A 20,041-nucleotide genomic window follows, 5' to 3' on the forward strand; every position below is an offset into this window, starting at 1 on the left:
GAGACAGTTCAACAGCATCTGAAATGACATACTGTGTATGACGGTCACAGTCTTTCTGGCTGGCTCATCAAATACTTGTGGGAGATGACAACATAATAGCATTTTCATTATCGGTAGGACTATGGCAAATTCCCCTGGCCTGCATACGAGAAATGACTCCTCACTTCTCTGAAGAATGTTAAAGAACAGAGTAGCTACGTGTGCCTTTAAAAAGAAAATGATGTGTAGTTCTGTCCTTCAGCTGTTCTTGTCTATTGATGTTCTGTATTATGTCATTCTGTATTATGTGTCATGTTCTGTGTGGACCCCAGGAAGAGTAGCTGCTGCTTTTGCAACAGCTAATGGGGATCCTAATAAAATACCAAAGTAGCAGTGAGTGTGGTGCCCTTGTTTTCACAGCAACATTGATACAGTGTTGCTAATACTAGTGTTGCGTGTGGATGTTAGAGAGATCATAAGAGTGTTTTTGAACTAGGATATTATCACCCAAATATATTTACTATTTATTTATTTAGTGAAATATCGGAAAGGGTTTTGATATGTCGTATCAAACCAGACTATTTTGTCTTTGGTAAATGTGAGGCCTATTGTCTCGATCAAACCTACAGTGTCGTTGTGCAAAATGCTACGCAGCATCATCTGGATATGACCAACAATTCACCTTCTGCTATCATTTCTGTCAAACCGCCTACACATACGATTTGACGCATACGTTCGATAAATCCAACATATACATCACACCGAACGCACTGCAACTGCCTCTGCAACGCAATGTTGCAAGGCAAACGCAGGGTTCCATTGGAAATGAATGTAATTCTGGTGTACCAAAATGCAATGACGCTGTCGGTGTAATTGAAGCGTAAGAATGAGCAGTAAGCAGTGACCACCATCCCTCATATCTACAGTATGCTGACTCAATCCGGCATTCTGTAAACATCAGTGCACACCTAGGGCCTGTTTCAATCAAACTCAGGAACCTAACCCGATCCACAGAATCAGAACCATTCTTATGCTGCAATAATTCACCTTGTATCTAGTGTGTTGAAACTCAACTCAATTGTATGTGCGGGTAGAGTGTTGTCTTTGACACAACCTGGAAGGCTGGTTAATGGTTCTGAATGAATAGTTGGGTAGTAGTTTTGAATAAATAGGTGGGTACTGGTTTTGAACCTAACCCACTGGGCACAGACGTCAATTCAACGTCTATTTCACGTTGGTTCAATGTAATTTAATTGAAATTACGTAGAAACAACGTTGATTCAACCAGTGTGTGGCCAGTAGTAATGCATTAATATGTAATTGCATTGTGCTCTTCAACATTATTCATTGATGATCTATAATAGTAGAATATAATTATTGTAGAAGATACATGTGGCTTATTGTGCTCCTGCTGGTCAATGGCCTTGTGAAGTAATGTCAAGGGCAGTTCTGGTATCAGGCCTGGGGGCTGTGTGAATGTTATAGCCCTCCCACTGTTCCTTCATAGAGCAGACATCACTGCCGTAGCAGGCCTTGTGTTGTTTATGGGTTCGCTTGTGTAATTTGCATATAGGACCTGTGCGTGCCAGCTGTGTCAGTCACTTGTCCCCTCAACTGTCCCCTCATTCAGACTATTCCATCTCTGCGGTTCGATTTTTGGCTAAAAGCCACCAGCCAGCAAACAATATTCAAAACAATATCTATTCTAACTATCTGCAATTGCAAAAGTACACAATACAAAACTGAACACAGGGAAATGCAACAACAAACAAAAACTACTATGTGTGTCATTATCTCATTATGTAGAGTCAGATGCATTTCTGGTTGCTCTCATTCAACATGTAAAAGTAGTCCTTGTTAAGGCTTGTCCTGTTAACTCGCCATGCAAAGAAACACATTCCATTACGAGCAGGAACACTGGACAGGGGAAAATAAAGGTGAAATATGTTCATCTTATTTTAAGGCCCACTATATTACATTGATGGGCGTCTGTAACGTAGCATCAGTGATCCATGGTCACATCACATCAATCTGTCAGTCTTCTCAGGCAGACTGAGGATGAAAGGGAACAGTATGCCCTTAGCTTCCAGTGGTGGCTTGAGTGGTTCATCTACAAAGTAAGAGCCGTCCTCCTCCACCACAAACTGCAGAGTCTGAGTCTTGTTCACACAATAGATGCAGCTTCCGATGACGGCACACCTGAACGGCATAGGGCTGCCCTGCCGCTGCGATGCGCAGTCATGCCACATTTTCACTATGGTGTCGTACTTGAACACAGTGACCCCCTGGTCACGGTTGACGTCAAACCTGTAGATGAAGCTTTTCAGAGCCACCATGTCGGTTGACTTTTTCCTGCTGTTGTTGTAGGGGCACTCCTGCCACTCGTCCCTCTTGGGGTCATATTTTAGAAGACGGTAGAACAGAGACCCTCCAGAGACGTAGAGCTCTCCATTACAGGTGGTGGCTTCATGGGCCACAGCGAACGCCCCTTTGGGTAAGGGAGCCACTGTGGTCCATCTATCAGTCCGAGGGTCGTATTTTTCTACTGTGAACAAACACTCCCCTCCTATGGCATACAAGTTACCCTCCATAGACACTAGCTTGAGCTGCGACCGCGCCTGGTTGAGCGGCCGAACCTGGCTCCAGCGGTTAGTGATGGGGTTGTAACAGAACACCTTGTCTGAGACCTTGCCCTTATCCCCATATCCCTTTATCCCACCGGCCACAAACAGGTAGTTGTACATGGTGCAGATCCCACAGCCCTTAGTGTTAATGTCCTCCGGCATCAGAGTCAGAGGTCTCCAGTCATTGGCTGCCTCGTTGAAGTAGTAAATCATGTGGTTCTCCTCGAAGGATGCCACGGACAGTGGGCTCTGTGGTCGACTGTTACACCGACTCGGAGGTCGGCTCCCGACACGGTCAAACACATCGTTGATCTCAGCGACCATCAGGGACCTCTTCCCCTCCATTCTCTTCTTCAGGACCAGATCCCTCTCCGACCCCGTCAGACGCCCGTACACCGCTGGGTCCTGCAAGATCTGGAGGAAGTTGTCACTCATGAAGCGATAGGCCGTCTCTTTCAGTTCGTTGAGTCGTTGCTTCTTGGCGATAGTTAGAATCTCATAACAGTTCTCTGCTGTGACCTGCTCTGAGATGGTATCCATAGCAGCCTGGACAGCACATGGGATCTGTAAGATCTTAGCTCCTGTGATCACCTCTACCACATTGTCCTTGTGCACATTCATCTGAGAGGTGTAGATATAGTCTATCAGGATGGTCAGGGTCTTGTAGTTCAGCCCTTTCACTTTTAGGATGTCTCTTGACTGACGAGCCTTGAAATAGTCACTCTTCCCTGCCAGAACAGACTTGTGAACACTTATTTTCTGGCCACCGACTTCAATCACTAAATCTGGCTCCTCTTTAGGCGTTGTGTTACTGACCCTACCATGGCCACTACTGCCCCTGTGTTCTTGGTTCGACTCAAGCCCTGACTGTCCATGCAATGTGTCATATTCTGTGGGAGAGCTGTGGCTGAACAAGCACCCCAGCTCTTGTATGGTTGGCTGGTTGCCCATGGTGATACAATGAGTGTCAGGCGCAGCGGTCCCCTGCTCCCGGGAGTCAGTGACGTTTGTGATGTGACACTGACTCCTCACTATGCTCTCTCTACAGAGGGACAGAGACCCTTCCGCTTCCTCTCTGGCCTCTCCCTTGAAGCATAGAGAGGGACCCACACTGCAGGGCACTTTGGCACTCGCTCCATTCATATCCTCACTGATACCGTTTCTGCCATGAGTACAGTTCTGGTCTCTACCAGCATCAAGCTTGGGTATGTGAGATGTATGTGCTTGATGAGAAGGATCCGTAATGTGAAACTGATCTGTATTTGAGATGTGTGATCCATCACCCTGTGGACGGTCAAAGTGATGATGCCCAATCACCGTACCACCATCCAACAAGTACTCCTTTGTAACTGGTGTGCTCTGTCGACAGAGTCCCTGGTCGCCCAGTACGAATCCCAGGTCTGGAACATTAGTGCTCGCCTCCTGCTTCCTTGGGAGGGAACAGACACCCCCATCCTCATCCGAGGGGGAGGAGAGGAGGTCCGAGCAGACGGGGTGGTGGAAGATGACATCTGCCTCCACCGTGTGCACCCCTCTTCTCTGTCTGTCATTCATCCTGTCTGATCAGAGCTAGTGGCAGTTCAGCTCCTCAGTGTTCATAATGAGGAGGATCCAACACAGTCTTCTGGAATCACTCCTACAGATCTTGGCAGGTCTTGTCTCGTGAAACTCTTTGACACTTTAGGGGAGAAGAGAAATATATATTGAAATATGAAAGTTTCAAAGAACTAAAACATGTAAATTGTTGATGATGATGACAATGATACTTGAAAACTCGGAGGGGCGCCCTTACTCCACAAGAAACAAATGGAGCATACTTTGGCATATCTACAGAGATTTATGGAGTAGCTTTTATGTTTTCTCCAAATGCACTAAACTCTACTGTAAAAGACACTAAGAGAACACATACTTTTAAAATGATACAGATATTATTATATGGTCTAATTGCACATTTGACACTTGTTGTGCAGGAAAATATTAATTCTAGGCCTATTATAAAGATATTAGACAGTGTGAATTGAGTAGTAAGTGAATTATTGTAGATATTAACAGCTAACACACATGACGTACTGGGTGATCATACTAATCAAGTATTTAAATTAATCGCGACCCTCGCTGGAGAATCGCACATAGGGCGCATGCTCGGTGGCACCTCCATTCCACCATAAGCAAGACCTAGCATGAATAAGGCCGTGACCGCCGAGATTTCCCTTCAAAATATAAGTTCTGCAATGAAGATGGTAAGAAAAAATACAAAAAGAGTTGAAATTTGTAACATTTTATGAGGACATTTTTGCAGAATTTTTATATATCACAAATAATATTATAGCACTGACATTATTGTTTACAGCATTAAAATGTATGATTACTAGATAGTTATCATGTACAACAGTAATACAAATAACAAAACATGATTTATAATGCAACTATTAATATTAATAGTATAATAATTATTATAATAATCAACTTTAGAAAAACTAATCCCATTATTAATTAGCCCATTCCTATTCCACGATGTTCAGTAAGTTTTTAATATTGGACAGACATATTGCACCTTACACAATTTTCTGAGAGGCGGGTCCATCGAACCTGTTTACACCCAGAGGAGCGTTGTTGCTTATTTTACGGTCCTTAGAGTGGCCAACCGGCTTAAATCCAATCATTTTTGCACAATGGACATACATATTGCATTGTACACAATTTTCTATCTTTAAAAGTGGGCTCTTTGCCTTTTTGCAATTTATAAACTGACATTTTCAGTGGACTGACAATGGATCCCTATTTAAACTATCCTCCTAGTTGGCTACAATTTAAATGTCATCCTCCTGAAAAGGCAGATCTAATATTACAACAAATAATATGGCTAAACTTCAACGTACTGATAGAGAAAAATTTGTTTTACAAGAAGTGTATAATATTTATGACGCACATTGTAAACAAGAACGATAAAATTATCAACAGTGTACGGAGGTCTATGCCCAACACAAAATTATAACCAACTCATCGTGACTCTGCCACAAAATTGGAAGAGACAATTACTTAAAGAAGAAATTAAAGAATTAGTCTCTCTGCCACCCATAAAAAATCATAAATGATTAGTATAAATCAAAAAATATATAAGTTTATTTAAACTTAAAATGTTTGACAGCAATAATGTATAACATTAAAGTCAGTTGTGAATAGGTTGATGTACCAATACCTTGGCATCGGGTCTATGAATTGACATTTGAAACAACAATTGACACATCAATCCGTTTGTTTCAGTTTAAGCTATTATATAAAATACTTTCTACAAAAAGAGAGCTCAATATATGGGGCATTGAACAGTCTGACTTCGGCAGACTCTGCCACGAGGAAACAGAATCAATAGAATATATTTTCTGGTACTGGCTATTGGTGGCTCTCGCTTTTGGAGTCAGGACCAGGAATGGTTGTTATGTCATAATATCAGGGTTCAGATTGACCTGCAAACTGTATTGTTAGGGAATCTGAAAAAACACTATCAGTCAATGGTAAATATCATTATACTCTTGGGTAAAGTATTTATATTTAGGGCAATATGGTAGAAATCTTACAAATAGGGAGGTTCAGGACCCTCGTTAGACATAATAGTAAAATGAAGGGAAGTATTCCAAAATGGCGTTAAACTGGTGGGTTCATCTGTGCACATTAGAAGGTTGGAGTTCACATCAGAATGAATAGTGGATTGGCCTCTGTGGGTGAAAATCCAGCACTTGTAGAAAGAGAAAATTAGGAATATATGTATAATTATTTAACTACAGGTACTGTAGATGTGAGCGAAATAGATGTAAGTAGCAGTAGAAGTCAATGGAGGCTGCTGAGGGGAGGGCGGCTCATAATAATGGCTGGAACGGAGCGGATGGAATGGTATCAAACTGGAATGGCATCAAACCATGTGTTTGATACCATTCCACTCATTCGCTCCAGCCATTACCACAAGCCCATCCTCTCCAATTAAGGTGCCCCTAACCTGTAGTAAAAAGGGGGGGGGGGGGGGGGTATAGGTTAAAAGGGGGGGAGAGTATAGGTTAACATTTTAAAAAGTATACCGAAGGGAACTCTTATTCTGAAGAATTCCAAAAATCCGTGACCCGGAAGTACTTAGTTATTCTTGCCTGATTCACAACAGTTTTAGTGGCAACTGCTGACTGATAGATAGATAGATAGATTCATGTTGAATACGATAGGGGAGGAGGATAAGGAAATCCGTCCAAGCGCACATTACGCAGTCAAATTGTGTCATAGGTTAATAGAAATTGATTAATACATTCATTCATTCATCACAATGAAATGTTAAGAAATATAAATTGGGAACCTTGTGCGCAATATAGCCTAATTGCAACGCATGCAATTATTGCAGGCTAATTTTACAGTTTGGCTAAATCATTAAAGATGGAAATGGTAATGCATCTCGACTAATATAAAACATTGGCCAAAATAGCATGAATATTATTATAGGGTAGCAGACTTACGTGTTTAGATGCAGGCAGCGCAATTCAATGGACTGCTCTCGTCAGTCTCTCACACAAAGCCCAGTTATGGGAGGTAGCCCCAATCTTGAAAATAGGAGAACCTCACAAATGCAATACGGCTGTCTTTTCCCTCGTATATATAAGATATTTAACATATCACTTGTTAATTGAGCTCCAGGACAAATAGTCTCCGGGTAAATGGATCATTGTTATTCCTTCACAACTCATAAGAGAAAATCCACTGTAGCTACGTCTTGTCTGAAACCAAACGCAAACAGTTATTACAGGACTTAGTCTTTCTGAGTACCGATCCACAACAAATATGTCGCCAATATCCTCCTGCAGCTCTACAGTGCGTCTGAGCTAAGCATAGATAGAGCATCAAAAATCAATCCAGCATGGACCAGGGATCTCCGTCTCTGCTGCCACTACTCTGTTTTGCCTTTTTCAGTAGACTACCGACCGATGGTTATTGATCTAGAGTAGACCACACCCCCTCTCAGTATTCACCCCACATACATTGACATGGCTATCCCCATCTGCCGGGTTTGCACCCTGCACGAGCTGGAGGCAACCGGAGGTGAAAATGCGGCATTCCTTCACACGCCTTGTGCGCGATTTACCATGAGGGAAACCCAGCGATCTGAGCCCCTGCGTGCGTTATAAGCCTGTCATTGGTAAGACCCTACTACAGCCTCTTATACAAACGCCCCGATTTTAATTCCATGCCTCTGTATAAATCCTAGTACTTCAAAAGCAAACCCAACGGGCAACGAGTCTGCTGTTCACTATACAACGGACACGTTTGTGTTTCCCCTAGTGGGGTACTGTAATTCTAAAGACCCATGTGTCCAGATTAAAATGTACTAGGCTACTGCCTTCTGCTTGGTATGCTACAACATCCCATAATAGTTCAGTCTGAAAGGAAGAGCATTGCTTCAACTTCCCCTGTAAACCATGGGCTATATACATAATAAAATACTGTTTTCGAGCCCTGAATGTTGATTGGCTGACGACAGTTGTGGTATATCAGACCTTGTATACCACAGGTATGACAAAACATGTATTTTTACTGCTCTAATTAAGTAGGTAACCAGTATATAAGGCACCTCAGAGGTTTGTGGTATGTGGTATAGGGCTGTATCCAGGCACTCCACATTGCGTCTTGCTTAAGAACATCCCGTAGCCATATACCACACCTTGTTGCTTATTAAGCATCTCTCCCCTCAGGCCAGTCTTTCAAATGATTGCAAACCTGACTTTTTAAATAGTTAAAACCAGCAAAACAACCAATTCATACCCCTACTTATTCCACATGTTGTTTTACAACCTGAATTCAAAATGGATTTTAAAAATATCTCACCCATCTACACACAATACCCCATAATGACAAAATGAAAATGTGTTTTTAAAAGATTTTTCAAATGTATTGAAAATGAAATATCTAATTTACATAAGTATTCACACCCCTTAGTCAGTACATGTTAGAATTTTGCAAATTATTATTTTTTAAATTCTTCAAGCTCATTTTCAAGCCAATTTAAGTCAAAACTATAGCTAGGCCACTCGTCTCGGTAAGCAACTCCAGTGTACTAAAAATTTGGAACACCTGCTCTTTCCATGCCTGACCAGGTGAATCCAGGTGAAAGCTATGATCCCTAATTGATGTGACTGATCAGTGTAGATGAAGGGGAGGAAATGTTAAAGGAAGGAATTTAAGCCTTGAGACAATTGAGACAGAATGTGAACGTGTAACATTCAGAGGGTGAATGAGCAAGACAAAAGATTGAATTGCCTTTGAACAGGGTATGGTAGAAGTTGCCAGGCGCACCAGTTTGAGTGTGTCAAGAACTGCAACACTGCTGGGTTTTTCATGCTCAACAGTTTCCCAAGTGTATCAAGTATGGTCCACCACCCAAAGTACATCCAGCCAACTTGACACAACTGTGGGAAGCATTGGAGTCACCATGGGCCAGCATCCCTGTGGAACGCTTTCAACACCTTGTCGTCCATGCCCTGACGAATTGAGGCTGTTCTGAGGGCAAAAGGGGTGCAACTCAATATTTGGAGTCTGTTCCTAATGTTTAGTGCACTCAGTGTATATTTGGGAAAGGAAAGGGGGATACCTAGTCAGTTGTACAACTGAATGCATTCAAATTAAATGTGTCTTCCGCATTTAACCCAACCCCTCAGAGGTGCAGGCGGTTGCCTTAATCGACATCCACGTCTTCGGCGCCCAGGGAACAATGAATTAACTGGTCTATGAGGTATTGTCTTGCTGAATGGTGAATGTCTCCCAGTGTCTGTTGGAAAGCATGGACAAGTATACCCATGACATGATGCACCCACCCCCATTCTTGAAAATACAAAGAGTGGTACCCAAGGATGTGTTGTGTTGGATTTGCCCAAAACATAATACTTTGTATTCAGGACAAAAAGTGAATTTCTTAACTTTAGTATTGTGGAGTAACTACAATGTTGTTGATCCATCCTCAGTTGTCTCCTATCACAGCCATTAAACTCTGTAACTGTTTTAAAGTCACCATTGGCCTCCTGGTGAAATCCCTGAGTGTTTTTTCTTTCCTCTACGGCAACTGAGTCAGGAAGGACGCCCGTATCTTTGTAGTGACTGGGTGTATTGATACATCATCCAAAGTGTAATTTATAACTTCACCATGCTCAAAAGGATATTCAAGAGTTTTACTCCTGAATTTATTTAGGCTTGCCATAACAAAGAGGTTGAATACTTATTGACTTAAGACATTTCAGCTTTACATTTTTTATGAATTTGTAAAAATGACTAAAAACAATATTCCGCATTGACATTATGGGTTATTGTGTGTAGGACAATGACACTAAATCGAATTTAAAGTCAGGCTGTAACACAACAAAATGTGGAAAAAGTCAAGGGGTGTGAATACTTTATGAAGGCACTGTACGTACACTACATGACCAGAAGTATGTGGACACCTGCTTGTCGAACATCTCATTCTAAAATCATGGACATTAATATAGAGTTGGTCCCCCTTTGCTGCTATAACAGCCTCCACTCTTCTGGGAAGGCTTTCCACTAGATGTTGGAACATTGCTGCGGGGACTTGCTTCCCTTCAACCATTAACGCCTTAGTGAGGTTGGGCACTGATGTTGAGCGATTGCACCTAGCTCGCAGTTGGCATTCCAATTCTTTGCCCTAGCTTGACATACAGCGGATTCAAATAATCAAAGCTTGATGAGTTGGTTATTTGAATCAGCTGTGTAGTGCTTGTTGGTAAGTGTGGAGAGTTGTTCTTAGAGATTGGTATTGGACCAAATACCAGAGGCTATACATTACTGGTAGCATATTTGAACTAGTGCAACGTTTTGGTTGAAATAAAGTGAGCAGGCTGAGCATGCATACATGAAATAAATCATACACAAAGCTGCTGAATAAAACATGTATAGTGTTAATATACACAACAGAAGTACATACAAAATGGCACAAAAGTATAAAGCTTTAGATACATGTTTTAAATATCCTTTAGTGACAATAAATGTATTTGAGCAAGTAACAACCCCTTCTTTTCATCTGGTAACAGTTAGAGACTCTCCCTCCATTTAGGATCTACTGGAAACCTGGCCAGCCAGGAAGTCCCATCATACCTCATATCAGCAACCACTCACCCTCCATAGCCACGTGATGACAACATAAGCACACTTTAAGCTTCAGTGTACCAATGAAATATGGGCACCATTGCGGACATATGATCTCTCCCTGACCCAATAACAAACAAGTAAACATATCTATTAACAGACCCAATTCATAGAACATAGCCCGGCCAATGGATATGATCATGAGAAGGCTTTGGCCCCAAATAATGCCTGTTCCTAACAGTGGAAGTGTCGGAGTAGACATTGTTGCCTGGCTTTCCTCAAATTATGTCTACGTAGGAAAATGGGAATGTCTGATGTCTATCTATGTGATTAGCTCGGATACAATTATTGTGCCATCAACACTCTGGTGATCAGGCACGTCTCAGTCACACAAAATATTAGCCATGTTATACTAAGAACATTTCATCGGTCCTCTCTCAAAATGACATAATATGAATGACATTAGGGACATTTCAGTGGTTTTTCTACATATTCAGGTTCTCTTCATTGGATTCAAGTCAGGTGCCATTATTAAGTGGTTAAAGTGTATTGATCCATTTGTACCCATTACCCAATAGGAATGTCCCACATGAACAGAAGGTCACTGGGTAGGAGATATCAGAAACTCTTGCTATTATTCATGTGATGCCCTCTGGAGTATTTCTCTTTATAAGACACATAGTTGAGTTGATTGATCCCAAAGTCCAGACAACCATAGGAATGAATAGATATCCTTTGGAGTGTCACTGAGTCAAGTGTCACTGATATCAAGTAGGAACTGCAGCATCCTCAGTCTTTGGGGAGAAGGTGAGAGAATAAGAGAATGAGGAGGATTATGGGGAGACATGACAGGATTATGGTTATTAAACCATTAACACTATTGAATACTACAGTGACTATGGCCCCACTCACCTTATTACACTGTACTAGTTAGTCTCTACTCTCTGGTCTCTCTCACATGTTGAGTAGAGGGATCTGCCACACCATGATGTTGGACACCGTCTCCTCCTGACGGGACTGTTTGGTCTTCCTGTTGACCCTGTGGTGACCCAGCCCCCCTGAAACCACCAGCAGAGAGCTGACGTCCACCTTCTGGACCTTCCTGCCCCTCTGGTGGTGGGCCGGATCATTGACCAGGTCATAGATGGCCCCGTCCTCGAGCCCGTGCTCCAGAGAGCCCTGGGACTGAGCCAGGGAGCCACAGGAGGAGGACAGGGAGTCCTGGAGGGCCATGGAAGTGCAGCCTGCCTCCCCCAGCCACACTCCCCGGCCCCGGGTGGGAGCTAGAGTGGGTGTGGAGCCTGGGGTTGGAGGTGGGGAGGCCTGGGCCTTCTCCCCGTCCTTGGTGCCTCCTGGCTGGCTAGGTAGGCTGCTGCCTGGGCTGCCTGGGTTGCCAGAGGGCCGGTTGCACACCGCGGCTGCCATGGTGAGGAACTTCACTGGGCCATGGTGGGCATGGAAGGATACCATGCCCCGTCCTACGACAGCCAAATATCCAGACACACATTACTCCATTTACAGTATAAATTTATTGGAAAATAGTGTTAGTAACTACATATGTGTTTCAAATTGCCCACTTTTGGCAGTAGCCTCCAGAGACTAAGAATTCCGTAGACCAGAAGCACATGGAAACTAGCTTTGAGTCATATCAATTAAAAGACAGTGTCATTGTGAGAAAGGCGCCACTAAAATATCAAGGCAGCTGGGACCTGAATGATAATCACTGAGGCCCATTAACCCATGTTGTGCTCCAGTTACATTGATAAAGTCCTTAATGCACTTGGTACCCAAATCCCTTCCTTTACCCCAAAACTATGACACCAAATGGATGGTTTGCCATACAATTCCTCATTGGGATTTTTAGATAATCTGGAATAATCTTCAGGGAAGATGCACCCACCTGTGACCTTGGGGATTCCCTGTAGTCTGGGGACAGAGAGGGCCACTGTCACCCCCAGGTTGGTCCCCACCAGCAGCAGACCATGGCACACCAGCAGACTGCTGACTGAGACCCTCTGGTTCCCTATGGACAGAATAGAACCAACACATCAATACTGATTCTGCAGAGTTTGTGTTAAATTCTGTTGTAGAGAGCAGTTTGGAGCAGTAATCCAGGGGGCTACAGTATTGCACAAAACGTTTTGAACAGTGGGCTTTTTCAAGTTATGAAAAAAAGGTTGATAGTTAATGGTTGACCTTAATGATTTCTGGGGTCAAGCTTAACACAGTAGGAGTAGGGTAGGCATTTACATTCACAGTAGGAGATAAGTAGGTAGTTACAAACACAGTAGGAGATAAGTAGTTATTTACATTCACAGTAGGAGATAAGTAGGTATTTACATTCAGAAGTCTCCTATAAATGAGAATGAACACAGTTAATGTGCCCCTTCCAGCGAGCCGAGGGACAGTAACAGGGAGGGAGGTATTTCTGCTTAGTGTGTGGGGAGGTTACTACAGCAATAACACTTAACAGCCAATGGTCTCCAGGGCAACCGAAAGAGGAGCAAAAATAATAACAGCTCTTTTCACCAAAAAGACCACCATTATAGTCCGCTTTGGGTCAAACAAACAAACACAAAAGTGTTATGTAAATCGAGAATGAGTGAACCGTAATGTCGTAATTAAGCAAGCAACTGTGGTTCTATTCAGAAAGCCTGATGCAGGCTGGGACAGAAAGGGCTGTGTGTGTCCGGTCTTCCTCGTCACAAATAAATTCAGTATGAAATATCACTTGATACTGTAAACGCAGTAATTGTTACGCTAACAGCACCCTTTAGAGGACGTGATAAATTGTGTTGTCTAGTGAACGTTTAGTGACTTGTGTGGAACTTGGTACTTGTTAACATCATCCTCAATAAGCATTACTATGGCAACAAGCAGCATTGCAAAGAGTGAACAGAAAATGTCCAGAATACCCTTAACATGTTAAATGCCAATAATTGTTAATGCAAATGCATTTTGACAAAACCGTGATAACGGCCGGAGTATGGTATGACTGCTTGAGAAAGTCTGTCAAGACTCCAGTTGTGAGTGGCATTACCCATCATACACTGCAGTAAGAGCTGCGCAGCTAAATCCTCTCCCTCCCATAATCCCCCAGGGCTTTGGCCAAATCAGCCGCTGATCTCTCTGTCCGACCCCTAGCTCCTCCAGAGATCACCCCTCTGAGGAACATCGGTCCTGAGTCTACAGTGCTACTCACCCAGCAGAGAACAGAGCAGCATAACCCATCGCCGCACATGTGCTTGTAATGAGGCCCCCCGGTTACCAGAAACACACACACTGGGGTGCATTTCTCAACATTCTCCTTTCATAATATTTGAAGTTTCCACCCATAGGCCAAACCAAAATAAACCTGAACCAGCATCAACACGGCCCGGGCCTGTTCCAGATCCCACACCAGAGGTCTGCTTTGATCTGCAATTATCCCCCACAACTAGCAAGTTGAATTACAGCAGGGGGTTCAGATAAAAAACATACAACCTACAGTACACTACACTGATATTACACTAGCAGTAGGGTGGGTTAGATATAAAACGCTGATCCTATCTCACTAAGAGATGGTTCATATCAGGCCAAAGTCTGGAACCAGAGACAGAGAGGCTACAGCACTACAGTCTCTCTCTGTCTCCAGGCCTCTGTCTCCAGGCCTCTGTCTCCAGGCCTCTGTCTCCAGGCCTCTGTCTCCAGGCCTCTGTCTCCAGGCAGTCCCAGGGCCAACGTGGTGATGAAGGGGCTGGAGGTGTTGTTTCCTGGCTCTGCATGTTTATCCCCATTAGTGTCCACATGGCTGGGTATTTAGGTCAGGCCAGACAAAGCCGCCGATTTGGACACTCCTCTCCTGCACTCACATCTTCTACACTCTTATGTAGAACCTATAAGGGTTCTTCGGCTGTCCCAATTGGAGAACCATTTGAAGAACCCTTTTTGGTTCCAGGTAGAACGCTTTTGGGTTCCTTTCTACAGAGGGTTCTATATGGAACCCAAAAGGGCTCTGCCTGGAACCAAAAAGGGTTATCCTATGGGGGAAGCCGAAGAACCCTTTTGGAACACTTTTTTTTTTGAAGAGTGTTGGGCAGTGCTCGCAAACTCCGGTCCTAAAGTACCCCCAACAGTACATATTTTGTTGTTGTGGCCCCGGACAAGCACACCCGATTCTACTTGGCAACTAATCGTCAAGCCCTTGACAAGTTGAATCAGGTATTTTTGTCCGGGGCCACAGCAAAAATGTGTGCTGTTGGGGCCAGGGGTTCTTGAGGACCAGAGTTGGGAAACACTGGTCTAGAGAACATCACAGACACAGTGTGAGAACAAACTGTATTTGGAGGGTGGTTTTTGGAAGGTTTTCAGAACGTTTTTCCAAATTAAAATCAACCAAACCCAACTCGGTAAAGGGTTAAGGAAGGGCAGAGGAGGTACTGTAAGTAATCACCAAAGCATGTGTTTGAATAATCACTGTGAAATTCAATTGGACATAACTAAAACCGAATTACAGCCAAAGAGACCACAGTTTTGCAAAATATCTGTGAGAAATTCCTCAGTGCAATCAAAGGATTTACAAGGAATCGTTCCAACATGAGCTAGCATGAGTAGAAGAACAACCCCACCTTGAACACTGAGAACATTTCACACTCAATCACTCTCAATTCTATGCCATCAACTGTGAACCCCCTCCGGCCACTGTGAACCCCCTCCGGCAACTGTGAACCCCCTGTCTGAACCTGTGTTTCCTGAGGTCTGCAATAGGGTCTCAGACAAAACTAATTAACACATTCTCACAGCTCTCTGCTGGATCCCTGAAACCCCCTAAATACACAAATAGTATGTAGTCTGTCTGTCTGTGTTCCTGTAGTTTGTTGCCACAGTATGTCGGGGTACATCTGGAGTCACCTCTTTAGCCTGAACAATACTACTCAAGTATCTCAATAATGTAGCAATGCAGAGAATATAAAGTCACTGCATCCATCACCCTCCACTCTAAACAGGTATTGATCGTCCCATCTTCTTTCAGCCAAACAGCTTGAATGGCACTACAGTCAGCAGGCTCTGCAGAAACAGCACATTCTCTGGCCTAGTCAATCAATCTGACAGCAGCTGCCAACAACTAAATAAGTGCCAAGGTGGAACATTGTGGAAAGCCAAACCCAGGCTTGCAGGGGCAAACAATACAACTCCCTCCACGGAGAGAAATCTGAACTTGCCCTGACAAATCACATGCACATGTTTAGCCAGTGCAGGCCGCCAGTTTAGACCGCCAGTTTAGACCGTGGTTGAAGAGAACCAGGTGAGGGTGATACAGCGGGGGTTGGATCAGTTGAATGGTCCACTGGAAGAGATGATAGAAGGAAAACAGAGTCCCATGACAGAGAGATACTGTAGATAGGACATTAACCCATCGCTGTTATCAGAGGAAGTCAGACCGTAATGTGATGTGCACACAGCCTTGGCCTAGAGGAGGAAGTATTTCAAGTCGCTGGTCCAAGGTCTCTCGTTCAGAGAAACTTCCTCTGTGGTTGATGCCTCTTATTAAGTAAATAAGTCATCCAGACAGGCTTATCATTCACATCTCTGTTAAAAGCCATTCTACTGCTCAACCTCAGAACTGGTTGGGCTTAGTTTCTCAGAAGGCTAGGTGTAGGGTAAGTTACTGACTGGACATTCAAAGCATGCTGTGCTGAATGAAAGTGTACTCTTGCTTTTCCACAAACAACCGCAAAGTGATCCCATGGCAATTTAGTCAAGTCTTGAATAAACCTTATTCAAATTTTGAAGCACTATTGAATATGCAACTAAAGCATGCATGATGGGACATATGCCAAGATTTAGTAAGGTTTACTGTGCAACGAAGCCATGATACAATGTTGTTGCCTGGCTACCCAAACTCATTGCTCTAGCCAAACGCTACGCCCACGGAAGTTATTTTCTTCTCCGCAATGAGTCTGGATCCGAGTAACTCCCCGGCGATTTCTAGAATGAAAATCCATTCTAGACTGTCCGATTGGTCCCATAAACCAATGGGTTGGGCCAGAGCCAGAACACATGTGGGTAAAGCAGCGTTTCAAAAATTATTTATTTGCTGTGATACTCTGATTGGTTAGAGATTATCCAATCGCTGATGACTTTGTTCTGTACAACACCCCTTCATTTTGACATCAACACAAACAACTTAAATGATGGCAGTCTCAGACTGAAGTATGTAGCGAACGATAGATCAGAGGAAGAATTCAGTTTGAGTTGTCAGGCAAATGATGATGTCCCTTGCTGTAATGCAATACATTAGACTGCTTAAATTAGTTATCAAATATTATGGAACTCCCATGTGTTGTACTTTGTTGTGGCTAGTAAGTATTTTATAGGGTTCCTGAAACAAGCCAGATTGCAGGAGGTCTGCAATAGACACTAAAGACTGCTGAGAAAACTAGTTAACTTAAACACACAGTCTCACAGCTCTCTGTCGGACTTCTGAAACCCTCTAAATACACAAATAGTAGTCAGTCTGTCTGTCTGTGTTCCTGTAGTTTGTTCCCACAGTATGTAGGGGTGCATCTGGAGAGAGCAAAGTACAAAACCTTATGGTAATAATGGATGAGGCCACTAAAATACTCAACTATGTACACACAGTCTAGGGCTTATAAACAATGGGCAGAACTCAGATAATGATAGCACTGTTTATTACACTTTTAAAAGGAGACTGTGATGTGTTCCTGTAGGCTAGTCATTACTGGTGACCACAAAAAAACACACACACACACACACACAATGTAAAAACAATTACTCCATGGCAGAGTCCAGCTTGAAATAATTCAAATTGAAATCTAAACAGTCGACTGGACGGTATCTTCAAAATACTGTACAGGGTCAGAGAGGAAAAGTGGACAACTGTAACTAGCTGGATATAAACCCTTCATGACAACATCACAGGACAAACCTCCCAAAACCTTAAAACAACAAGGCTGGCTGTACAGTATTCCATTTACTACAGTAGAACTGATTATAGGAGGCTAACAGCTGCAACTGACAATATACAGGATCAACCCCCAAAAGTCTCATTTAAAAAATCGAGCTGTTGTAGTAATATTAAAGACCAGCTACAGATAGAAGAGAGATCATGACTAGTCCTCTATAGAACACTCACTATTCACAACACAGCTGTCTATGATGAAGATCCTCAGACTCTGGTCGGTTTGATTATTACATTCCCAACTATTTGACCCGTCGTGGTGATTGAGGCGAGCTTTACTACCAATGACGTCAAACAGAAGTTGTCACACAGATTGCTTAACATTTTGCTGCGTTCATTTGCTAGTCGGAACGAGAAAAACCCTAGACTTTTTCCACATTTTGTTACGTTACAGCCTTATTCTAAAATGCATTAAATGTTTTTTTCCCCTCATCAATCTACACACAATACCCCATAATGACAAAGCAAAAACAGGTTTTTAGACATTTTTGCAAATGTATATATATAAAAAATAAAAATAACTGGATTATTCAGACCCTTTACTCGGTACTTTGTTGAAGTTTTGGTAGTGATTACAGCCTCGAGTCTTGTTGGGAAGGATGCTACAAGCTTGGCACACATGTATTTGGGGAGTTTCCCCAATTCTTCTCTGCATAGCATTCACCCATTCTTCTCTGCATATCATCTCAAGCTCTGTCAGGTTGTATGTGGAGCATCGCTGCACAGCTATTTTCAGTTCTCTCCAGAGATGTTCGATTGGATTCAAGTCAGGGCTCTGGTTGGGCCACTCAAAGACATCCAGAGACTTGTCCCAAAGCCACTCCTGCATTGTCTTGGCTGTGTGCTTAGGGTCGTTGTCCTGTTGTAAGATGAATCGTCACCCCAGTCTGAGGTCCTGAGCGCTCTGGAGCAGGTTTTCATCAAGGATCTCTCTGTACTTTGCTCCATTCATCTTTCCCTCGATCCTGACTAGTCTCCCAGTCCCTGCCGATAAAAAACATGCACACAGCATGATGCTGCCACCACAATGCTTCACCGTAGCGATGATGCCAGGTTTCCTCCAGACATGATGCTTGGCATTCAGGCCAAAGAGTTCAATCTTGGGTTCATCAGACCAGAGAATCTTGTTTCATGGTCAGAGTCCTTTAGGTGCATTTGGAAAACTCCAAGCGAGCTGTCATGTACCTTTTACTGAGGAGTGGCTTCCGTCTGGCCACTCTACCATAAATGCCTTATTGGTGGAGTGCTGTAGAGATGGTTGTCCTTCTGGACGGTTCTCCCATCTCCACAGAGGAACTCTGGAGCTCTGTCAGAGTGACCATCGGGTACTTGGTCACCTCCCTGACCAAGGCCCTTTCCCCCGATTGCTCAGTTTGGCCAGGCAGCCAGGTCTAAGAAGGATTTCTTCCATTTTAAGAATGATGGAGGCCACTGTGTTCTTGGGGACCTTCAATGCTGCAGACATTTTTTGATACCCTGCCCCAGATCTGTGCCTCGACACAATCCTGTCTCAGAGCTAATTGGACAATTCCTTTGACCTCATGGCTTGGTTTTTGCTCCGACATGCACTGTCAACTGTGGGACCTTATATAGACAGGTGTGTGCCTTTCCAAATGATCTCCAATTAATTGAATTGACCAAAGGTGGACTCCAATCAAGTTGTTGAAACATCTCAAGGATGATCAATGGAAACAGGATGCACCCGAGCTCAATTTTGAGACACATAGCAAAGGGTCTGAATACTTATGTCAATAAGGTATTTCTGTATTTTATTTGCAATAAATTAGCAACATTTTCGAAAAACCTGTTTTCACTTTGTCATTATGGGGTATTGTGTGTAGATTGATGAGAATTTTTATTTATTTAATCAATTTTAGAATAAGGCTGTAACATAACAAAATGTGTAAAAAGTCAAGGGGTCTGAATACTTTCTGAATGCACTGTATCTATGCACACACCGTGACTGTGATCTTATTACAGATAGTCACTGAGCCAGGCAGCCCTTTGATATTTGGAGAAAAACACACTCAAGTACATGACGACCTGACGACTGACTGTCAAATGTGATCCATTTCTACTTTCAGAGGACTGCTCTGTTCTTGCAAAAAAATTACCTGTTCATTGCCAGTCCACCATAAGGATCCAATCAATGACTTTGGAGGACACAAAGAGAACAAAATGACATGGGTACTGGTGGTTTGTGCAAACAGAGTTGAAAAGACTGCGTCTGTATTATAAATCACAGTACTGGAGGATGGAAACAGTGCTGCTGTATACTGATATCCTGAAGGTGAGGTTCACCTTTGAGTGTGTGGTGGGTGGTGTAGAGTGGGTATTTTTTAGGATGCTATGA

At 43.2% G+C, this 20,041-nt stretch overlaps 2 protein-coding genes across 3 annotated transcripts in view; both read right to left on the bottom strand.

Annotated features, from left to right (window-relative positions):
- Nucleotides 1–385: 385 nt before the first annotated feature.
- On the bottom strand, nt 386–7,819 carry LOC139375325 (kelch repeat and BTB domain-containing protein 11). Its single transcript, XM_071117002.1, has 2 exons — nt 7,097–7,819; nt 386–4,281 (listed from the first exon to the last, which is right to left on the bottom strand). Exon 2 carries the CDS (start codon nt 4,155–4,157, stop codon nt 2,001–2,003), a length of 2,157 nt encoding a protein of 718 aa, XP_070973103.1. The 5' UTR covers nt 4,158–4,281; nt 7,097–7,819; the 3' UTR covers nt 386–2,000.
- Nucleotides 7,820–10,002: 2,183 nt separating this feature from the next.
- The window catches only part of LOC139375326 (rho guanine nucleotide exchange factor 10-like), a 74,615-nt gene continuing 64,576 nt past the window's right edge, over nt 10,003–20,041 (bottom strand). The window contains exons 26-28 of one of the 2 annotated variants that reach the window (XM_071117004.1): nt 12,628–12,750; nt 11,640–12,205; nt 10,003–11,521 (exon numbers count right to left, since the gene is read on the bottom strand). In XM_071117004.1, the coding sequence (XP_070973105.1) occupies nt 11,682–12,205; nt 12,628–12,750 (647 nt within the window). In that variant the 3' untranslated portion in view covers nt 10,003–11,521; nt 11,640–11,681. The remainder of the gene's footprint in view (nt 11,522–11,639; nt 12,206–12,627; nt 12,751–20,041) is intronic. The other variant, XM_071117003.1, reaches the window with a different exon arrangement.

This window comes from Oncorhynchus clarkii, chromosome 19, assembly GCF_045791955.1.
Source record: "Oncorhynchus clarkii lewisi isolate Uvic-CL-2024 chromosome 19, UVic_Ocla_1.0, whole genome shotgun sequence".
NCBI classification, from domain to species: domain Eukaryota; kingdom Metazoa; phylum Chordata; class Actinopteri; order Salmoniformes; family Salmonidae; genus Oncorhynchus; species Oncorhynchus clarkii.

What these genes read in the sequence shown, in the direction of transcription:
- LOC139375325 (XM_071117002.1), bottom strand. Translation starts at nt 4,157, where the DNA reads ATGAATGACAGACAGAGAAGAGGGGTGCACACGGTGGAGGCAGATGTC.